The following is a 9,160-nucleotide window of genomic DNA, read 5'->3' on the forward strand; positions in this document are numbered from 1 at the left end:
CGCACAGGATGGAGAGGAGTGTTCCTCTGCACACGCACAGGATGGAGAGGAGTGTTCCTCCGCACACGCACAGAATGGAGGGGAGTGTTCCTCTGCACAGAATGCAGTTACACGGCAAATGGAAGCCAAACATATAGAGTACTTTAGTATTTTAAAATTTTAATTTTAGGTATTCCTAAATAACTAACTCTGGGGGCTCAGTGGTTAAGAGCATTTTCTGTTCTTGCAGAGGACCCGAGTCTGATTCCCAGCACCACCCACATTGGCAGCTCACAGCTACCTAAAACTCTAGTTCCAGGGGACCTTGTAGCTCCCACAGGTATCTGCACATAAATTCATACATACACAAACATGCCCAAAAAAAAGTCAATCTATTAAATAACTGAAAAATCTCTGCCTTTCCAAAAAGGCTATAAACTCTCAATATTTCTAGCTTGCAAACGGCGCTTCGAAGACTCCAAGGAGGGAATCAATTCTAGCAGCCAAAAATGTGACTGACGCCTCACCTCTCAGCACATGCAACGGTCGCCGCAGATATGGGGAAGCGGCCACTCTGCTGAAGACAGCCTGACAGTGTCTGTATCACTAAACAGCTTTTGATCCAGCATGTGCCACTGAGACACTCTGAAGAAATGCCTGTGCATGAGTATATTCATGGCCATGAAAACCAGAAAGGTGCGGACAACCTAAAGATACACACCAAGAGGGAAGACTACAGAAACAGCCACACACCCATCCTAAAGATTGCTATGCAGCCGCAAGGTAGACTTATGATACAAGCAAAATCTCCAAGATTAACTGTTAAAAGAACCAGCTAAGCAATATGACTGACGTGACCTGTGCATGCTGAAGGAGGAAGCTGCTATTCATAAGAACAGGGAAGTAGGCTGTGTGCCACCTGGTAGGTGCACTCTTTGGAGTTACAGTTCATGCTCATGTATGACATGTGCTTTCACACTGTCCTTAAAGTATGGAACTAATGTTAAAATTAGATTTCTAAAGCTGGACCTTGTAGAACATGTCTGGAAGAATTCCAGCACACAGGAATTTCTTTTTCTGAGAAAAAGAAAAGAATTTGATACTCTAAATGTTCCATTTGTGGTCAGCTCTCCTTCATTGTCAGTGGGGGAAGCTGGCCACAGAGGGACAGTGAGGCCACCATGACAAGATTACTAAGATCTACTGAACTACCTATTGCCGACGAGGTCCTCAAAGGCAGGAACCACTTTAGAAATCTGTGAATTTCCAGAACCTACCCAAGAGTACCAATTCAAAGACAAACACTTTTGCACGGTGGACCAGAAGAGTACGGTACACCCAGCATTTACCTAAGGACTCCATTTGGCTTCTGTTCCTCCCCGTCATGTCCTGCAGGTCTCCACTGACCCACACACTCAAGAGAGCCTATGTTCCTATACCCACTGAGGCCAGCAAGCATGGTTCACATCTTTCTACTCTCTCAGCTCCGAGGAGGCATGCACACCTGCCCTTGTGAGCTAGTATCTTGACTTGGCCCTGCCCCACCGCTACCTGCTTCCTTACTAAACCCACTGTCAATCAACTACCTTCTCTCACTGCTATTTCCCACTTCCTGAGGTTGAGTTTCCCTGCCTATAACATACACCCTCTCAAGACTAAAAGACTGTCCCCATCAAGCTACTGACTGACACACCTTTCACTGCCAGAAGTCTTGGATCAACTAGCCTGTTTAAAATACGTTTCTGACCTGCTCAGCATTCCTCAGTCCATCCAGACCCAGAAAGTCTCCATCTGCCCCCTGAACGCCACCAAGAGGACAGACTCTGTAGAGTTCATATGCTGAGAACCCAGCTCCACACTTGGAGTGTTACATCTGCACCACTTCACGGGGAACATGCAACGTGCTGGCCACTTCAATGCCACCCTCGACTGTTCCGTTCTACTTTTGGAGTCAAACCACTGCTGTAGTTGGTGTCCATCTCGCCCACTGTCAATGGTCTTTCAGGTAATAACCTGGCTCTGAGCCGGTCAGCTCCTCTTGCCTTGCAGTTTAGGCTCAGTTTCTCCTGAGATCTGACTGACTGAGTGGTTCCTCTGGGGTCCAGACTCTCACACACCACTGTTCTAGAGCTGAGGTATTGTGCTGTGGGTTTCTAGATAGGGACTCCTACACGTCTATGATTTGACTCTACCACAAATGTGCAGTGTTGTATTATGCAAGTGTTCATGTTATTGAGGGAGAGACTGCGATAGATTTGCTATTAATCTCAGCTGGACAGTGCTCTATGGCTTTCCATGGACCTGGCGGGACCTGTCCCTACCCCACTGAGTGCTCAGCTTTCAAAAGACCAGTTCCAACATGACTCTCACAAAGACTTTCTTGAATTTTCCCTAATTAAGCCCTCTCTTTCTTCTGTCCCTCTCCCACACCTCTCTGACTCAGAGGATATCTGCTAGGATAAGAGCAACACAGGCATGTGTCCTTCCTTCCTGTCCTCAGGGTCTAGGAGGGTCTTAGCTCACACCAGGCACTCCTGGATGTTTGATGAATGGATGGTGGGTGGGGAACTTGATAAGTGGGTGAATAACTCACAAATACATTTAGCAACATGCAAGGCATGAAAATCTGTGTTGATAGACACATGCATTTATCTAAACCCTGCTCACTACTGACTGCATTTACTTTCTTTCACAATGATTTTCAAGCTGGGTGAGTCCAAGTGAATAGTTAAACAGGACACATCCCATGCTGACTGCCTTGCGGTGACTCACGCAGCAAACATAAGGAGTCACTTCAGCTCTCTGAAGGATAATGGCTCAATGCTTAAATAATATTAAGATCTGCAAGGTCAGGATTTGCTACAATAATCCAGTCAAGACTAGCATTCAATAAGCTGCTTTTGCCAATGCTAGCACACTCTAGTGGATTAGTTCCTTAAGTAGCAGGACTTTTCAGGCTTATGGAAGCAAGATAACTCCCCCAGTTCTTTTCAAAGTGAATGTTTAGCCGGGCAGTGGTGGCGCACGCCTTTAATCCCAGCACTCGGGAGGCAGAGGCAGGTGGATCTCTGGGAGTTCGAGACCAGCCTGGTCTCCAAAGCCACAGAGAAACCCTGTCTCGAAAAAAAAAAAATCAAAGTGAATGTTTAACTCACTAAAAGTGTTTTACTACAGAGGGTTCATTCAGCTATTGCTTATTTATCTTAAAAAAATTAGTTCATGCCAGGCGGTGGTGGCGCACGCCTTTAATCCCAGCACTCAGGAGGCAGAGGCAGGCGGATCTCTGGGAGTTTGAGGCCAGCCTGGTCTACAAGAGCTAGTTCTGGGCAGGCACCAAAGCTACAAAGAAACCCTGTCTCGAAAAAACAAAAAAGTTCACTATACTTCACTTATTTTGTGTGCAGAGAGGGAGCATATGTGACAGCCAAACAACTTAGAGTAGCCAGTTTCTTCGTTCCACTATGTGAGATGTGGAATCAAATTCATGTCATCAGCAAGTGTCTTTACCACAGAACCACCTCACCAGATCTACTGTTTATTCTTTTTTTTTTTTTTAAAGATTTATTTATTTATTATGTAGACAGTGTTCTGGCATGTAAGCCCACACATCAGAAGAGGGCACCAAATCTTGTTATAGGTGGTTGTGAGCCACCATGTGGTTGCTTGGAATTGAACTCAGGACCTCTGGAAGAACAATCAGTGCTCTTAACCTCTGAGCCATCTCTCCAGCCCCATTCTTAAATTAAAAAAAAAATGATGTGTGTAATCTTCATGAGTGTGCTCTGTATGGGGATATCCAGAGGGGCCGGAAGAGGGACTCCGATTTCCCAGAGCCTCTGATGTCAGTGCTGGAAATGAACTCAGGTCCTCTGAAAGAAGCAAGTGCTCTCAATCACAGAGCCATTTCTCCAGCTCCACTAAATAAGAACTTAAAAAAATCCTTTAAAAATTAAATAAATGTATTTTATGTGTTTGATTGTTTCACATACATTGCCACGTGCAGGCCTGGTTCTGTAGTGGTCAGAAGACAACATCAGATCCCTGGAACTGGCATTTCAGATGGTTCTGAACTACCATGCTGGTGCTGAGAGCTGGGCCCCATCTATTGCAAAAACAACATGTTGCTCTGAGCCATCTTTTCAGCCCCTAAATATAAATTTTTATCCTGTTTGTTTTTTACATTAATATCCAGTTCCAGCCCACAGGAAGAAATGTCAGTGAGCTTAGTCACACCCTTACCCCCAAGTGTGGCCTAATTCCAATGGTTTCCCTGAAAACAACCACTCCAGTTTCCTAACAGTGGTTACCAGAGAAATGAGTTTTTTTGAGTATTCTCTGAAGGGGTAACTGACAGTCAGCCCTGGGCCTGTTCTGGTCCAAGTACCAGGTGAGAGCACATGAAGAAGACAAACACATCGGAAAATCTAACAAAGACATGCACATGCAGCCTGCAGAAGCTTCCATGCAGTCTGTCCCAACACAAGGCCTAAGAGTGACATCTGGACAAAGCAAGATAGGATGCACCGGCCCTGCAAAGTGGCTCAGCACTTCTCAAAGGCTAAGCAGAGAACAGCAATATGACTGCAATTCCACTTATAAGTAACCAAAAATGTAGTCTAGCCTGGGCTATGGAGGAGAACCCAAGCCAGCTTGGGCTCTCTGTAGAGTGAGACTCTGTCTCTAAAACACCAAACCAAACAAACAGCAGTCGCTCAAAACAAAACTCTATGATGTGTGTGTGTGTGCACGCACACTTGCTTGCACTAGCTTCTTTATTCCATAACACACCTTTGACTAATTAGAACAAGACACATGTGCTTCTAGATTCTAAGTGGTAGGAGCCACTCACCATTTGCAGTGTTAGATGAGCGGTTGATGCATGAAAATGAGAAAGGCATGCCGGAACCCTAGAAGCAGCACTGGGTGCCAGGGAAGCTCAAGGGATGGGACATGGTGCTGGCTTTACCTGACTACCCTGGCTCCTCTTTGGCCTCATAGGTGCTCCCAAGGGTATCCCAGCTCTTTCCTCAGGACACCTCAAGGACCACTTAGAGTGCCCAACTGTTATCTCAATGCTCTACAGTGATGTTTTGTGTTTTAATAAATAAAGCTGGCCTGAAGATCAGAGTGGAAAGCTAGTCACACTAGTCAGTCATACAGCCAGGCAGTGGTGGCACACACCTGCAATCCCAGCAGCCACACGAGTTAGCCATAGGGGCTGAGTGGTGGTGGTGCACGCCTTTAATCCCAGTAACAGAGAGGAATATAAAGCAGGATGAGACAGGAACTCGCTCTCTTTTCAGTCTGAAGATTTCAGAAAGAGAAGAGTTCTCTAGCGGCTTGGCTGCTTTGCTTCTCTGGTCTTACAGCTTGAACCCCAATATCTGTCTCTGGGTTTATATTCAAGCTACAATGCTTTGCTTACAGAGCCTCAAACAGAAGAATCATCACTTGCTACTTGACAACTGAAAATAGTCCAAAACAATACAACTTTCTGAGGGTTGATATTTTTCCATTATGGTCAATATTTATGACATAAAACTATCTAAGCTGTGTAAGGTGGACAGCCTGGGAGCATCGAGCATCTTCCCATTGTTGCACAGCCTTGACAAGCAGCAGCATCTTCCCACACTGAAGCTCTGAACCCACTGAACACAAACTCCCATCCTCTCTCACAAGCCCTGGCAGTCACCTGTCTCTGCATCTTTCTATTCAGTTGCAAAGGGCTTAAAAGTTCTAGCAAATTTCTGAGTAAATTTCCAATAATCAGGTAACTGAGATAGGGTAAACATGACCAAGACCCTTACATGTGTTAGGTAATTTGCCTGTGTGTGTATGTAAATGCACACATACATGTATGCACATGTTATGCAGAGACTGGTAGCTAAAGGTGAGTACCTTCAATCACTCTCCACTTTACTTTTTAAGATTAATTAATTAATAAATTATTTGAGACAAGGTCTTTCCATATAGACTTGGCTATCCTGGAACTTACTATGAGCCCAGGTTAGCCTTGAATTTGTAACCCTCCTGCCTCTGCCTCCTTTAATCCCAACAGGAATTAAAGGTGTGCACCATTATACCTGGCTTCCACTTTATCTTTATGAGATATGATCTCTTACTGAATTTGGGTGTGCAGATACAGTGGACTTGGACTGACTGGCCAAGCCCCAGGGATCAGTCTGTTCCCAGGCACTCTTTTGCATGGGAACTGGGAATCAAATTCAGACCCTCACATTGGAACAGTGAATACTTTATCAATGAGGAATCCCCCAGCCCTTGATCAAGGTGCTAAAAATAATTTCTGGCCGGATGGTGGTGGTGCATGCCTTTAATCCAAGCACTTGGGAGGCAGCTAGATCTGTGGATTTGAGGCCAGCTTGGTTTACAGAGAGTTCCAGGACAGCTAATGCTACACAGAGGAATTGTCAAAAACAAAACAAAACAAACAACAAAACAAATTTCTGTGAGCCTATCATTCCAGGACCCAAAAGCAAGTGGAGACAGGAGAATGGCAAGTTTGAGGCCATCCTGGGCTTCATTACAAAACTGTCTCAAAGCAAACTAATAAAACATTACTTTTTGTTAAGTAGCCTCTGCTACTACTGTCTGACCTCCAGGGCATGGAACAAGGCAATTGACTATAGGTTGGGGAGCCCAGTGGAAAACACAGGGATTAAGAGTGTGGTATTTGAAGGTTAAAAGTGTTCTTACATAAGTAATATATGAAAACTCCAAAAAGTGGTTTAACAGGCAGATAGGGCCCAGTGGCTTTACCAGTGAGTTTCTTGCCAGGGTTGGGGTGCAGGCTCCCCACACTGTCCTCTGGTACCCACCCCCTAGAGAGGCCAGGTGCCATCTCTGGGGTGGTGCACAAGGAGGGGAATATGGCTGGTACTCCACGGCAGTACTTACTTCATCAGCTTCTGCTTGGTGGCAGACTCCCTGAAGCTTCTGAACTCCTCTCCCGCTTTGATCTCATAGAACTGGGGCTTCAGGACTGTCTGCTGGTCCTCCCTCAGCTGCTCCTGCCGCTTCACTCTCTCCTCCTGCTGCAGGAGTCTGCGCTGCTTCCTGACTTCCTCTACCCAGGTCTTTTCATCATCTGAACTCTCCGAACTTTCTGCATCGCTCGGCCTTCCTTCCGGTTCTTCCTCCTCTTCCTGAAATTAAAAACAGCATGAAGAGCTCTTCCCCCAGCCAAACATGGCTCATCAGAGGCAGCTGCTCCACAGCACATCAGAAGAAATGCCTTTAATTAATAAGACAGACTCCAGGGTGAATGTCAAGCAATTAGCAAGCAACTAATTACCTCTTATGTACAATCAAAGGCTTTGTAATTCACAGAAAACTGCAGGTCAAAGAAATAGTTAACATACAATATCTGTCTTTGTGAAATGTCATGTGAGGTTCTTAGATTTTGTGTAAACACAGAATCATGTAAGTACATATGACATGAGAGTAGAAGTGCACCTGTCTAGTGGAACAAAGGGACTAACAGGGGAAGGGGGTCAGGAAGAGAAGGCGGAGGTATGGGGGATTGTAGTCTTGTAGTCGATGTAGACATGCAGCCCAGGTGTCCTATGTGACACAGCAGCATGTACAGGGCGGAACTAACGGTCTCTAAGACAGGCAGACAACAAGAAGCCACCCCAGCTAAGTGACGGGCGTGCTTTACGTTCTTAGCTTGAAGCTCTTGCTGCTCCAACATCCTCAGCTGCTTCTTCCTCTTCTCACTGATCCTCGAGACAAGTGGGTTGAGAAGCCGGAACTCCTCACTCTCTTCATCCACCTGGAAGTCGGGGTTCTCAAACATAACTTTGAATCGATCGTCTGTGAGGATATTCGGGAGGCTCTGCAGGAGAGACAGGACCAGTTTAAGTGGGTGCCTGAGTGAACTCTCATCAGAAAGCAGCTGTACAACACTTCTCCATTATAAACCAACCAGCCACATGAGACTAACATTATCAAATGTCCAAATTTTCTTTAGAACTGGTTTTCAGAACTTCCTAATTGATTCTAGGTTTTACTTCCCACCAACGAAACAAATTCTATTGATATACTTAGCACTTGATTGATAATTCTTGGGCATCACACAGAGTGATCAAAGAATGAATCTTTTCAGCTAATTTTATGCTTACTATAGAGGGAAGAAGATTCTTCAGTTGATATTTCTAGTGCAAAGCAAACACAAACAACCCAACATTTCTCAAGGAAATATATAATGATATGGTTTTTAAAGCACAGCTACCATATTAAACTAACATAAGGAAGCTTCCCAACCTCACGTTCCACAACAGAAGGAGTTTGAGTTCTCGGTGTGGATGTGCAGGAAGAGCTGGCATAGCAGTTTACTGACTTCATCTAAGTTACCTGGAAGCTGGGACACTTCCATGCAGTCTAAGGAAAAGTTCATTAGTTTCCCTCCTTGGACCATGACTTAGTCTTACAGGACACAGAACTATCACTACATAATAAAGCTTTGCCTGTTCAGGTTCATTTGCATAGCTCAGAGCTGACATTAAATTCCTTTTTATTTGTAGCATTTTAAATAGCAAGCTTCCTAACATGTACAATAAATATATGACACAGATGACAGGCTGTGCTCATGTCACATATGATGGTATTCTCACACTCATGGCCTGGAAGCTGGAGGGAAACAGTCACCCAGGGACGATTATACATCAGAGTGACAGCCTAGAACAGAGCTGAGACAGGCCAGCTTCCTGTGATGGCTCTCGCTTGACAGAACAGACTTTATTTTACTGGCTGATGCTCCACCTCTGAACTAAGTTCTGAATGCTGCATTTGTGTGGCAAAGCTACATAAAAACATGGCAAATCACAAGACATGGGGGAGTATGAACCACTTATTACTTATACGAAACTCTGAATTGATAAGCTATTAACTAAAATTCCAAGAGACACTAAGTTCAAAAGTCTTCCTTGAGTAAACATCATTTCTAAAATAGATCAAAGAAAGAAAAGCTCCAGTTCCTGAACCCAACTTCAAAGGGGAGAAAAAAACCACAATGTGTTTTCTACAAGGCACCATAGAAAAAGCATGCGGATGTATGAAGGATGCTCAGAGGTTATGAAGGATATAAAGATGTATGAAAGACGTGCAGATGTAAGAAGGATGTGCAGCTGTATAAAGGATGCGCAGATGTATGAAGGATGCG

The 9,160-nt window shown here is 44.7% G+C and overlaps 1 protein-coding gene across 1 annotated transcript in view; it reads right to left on the minus strand.

Moving 5' to 3' along the window:
* Positions 1 to 9,160, minus strand: part of Nol10 (nucleolar protein 10) — an 86,945-nt gene that overhangs the window by 8,234 nt on the left and 69,551 nt on the right. Inside the window, exons 18-19 of the mRNA XM_005366514.3 lie at positions 7,658 to 7,834; positions 6,895 to 7,142 (exon numbers count right to left, since the gene is read on the minus strand). Of these exons, the coding sequence (XP_005366571.1) occupies positions 6,895 to 7,142; positions 7,658 to 7,834 (425 nt within the window). The remainder of the gene's footprint in view (positions 1 to 6,894; positions 7,143 to 7,657; positions 7,835 to 9,160) is intronic.

The sequence above is a fragment of the Microtus ochrogaster genome, unplaced genomic scaffold (assembly GCF_000317375.1).
Source record: "Microtus ochrogaster isolate Prairie Vole_2 unplaced genomic scaffold, MicOch1.0 UNK10, whole genome shotgun sequence".
Taxonomy (NCBI): Eukaryota; Metazoa; Chordata; class Mammalia; order Rodentia; family Cricetidae; genus Microtus; species Microtus ochrogaster.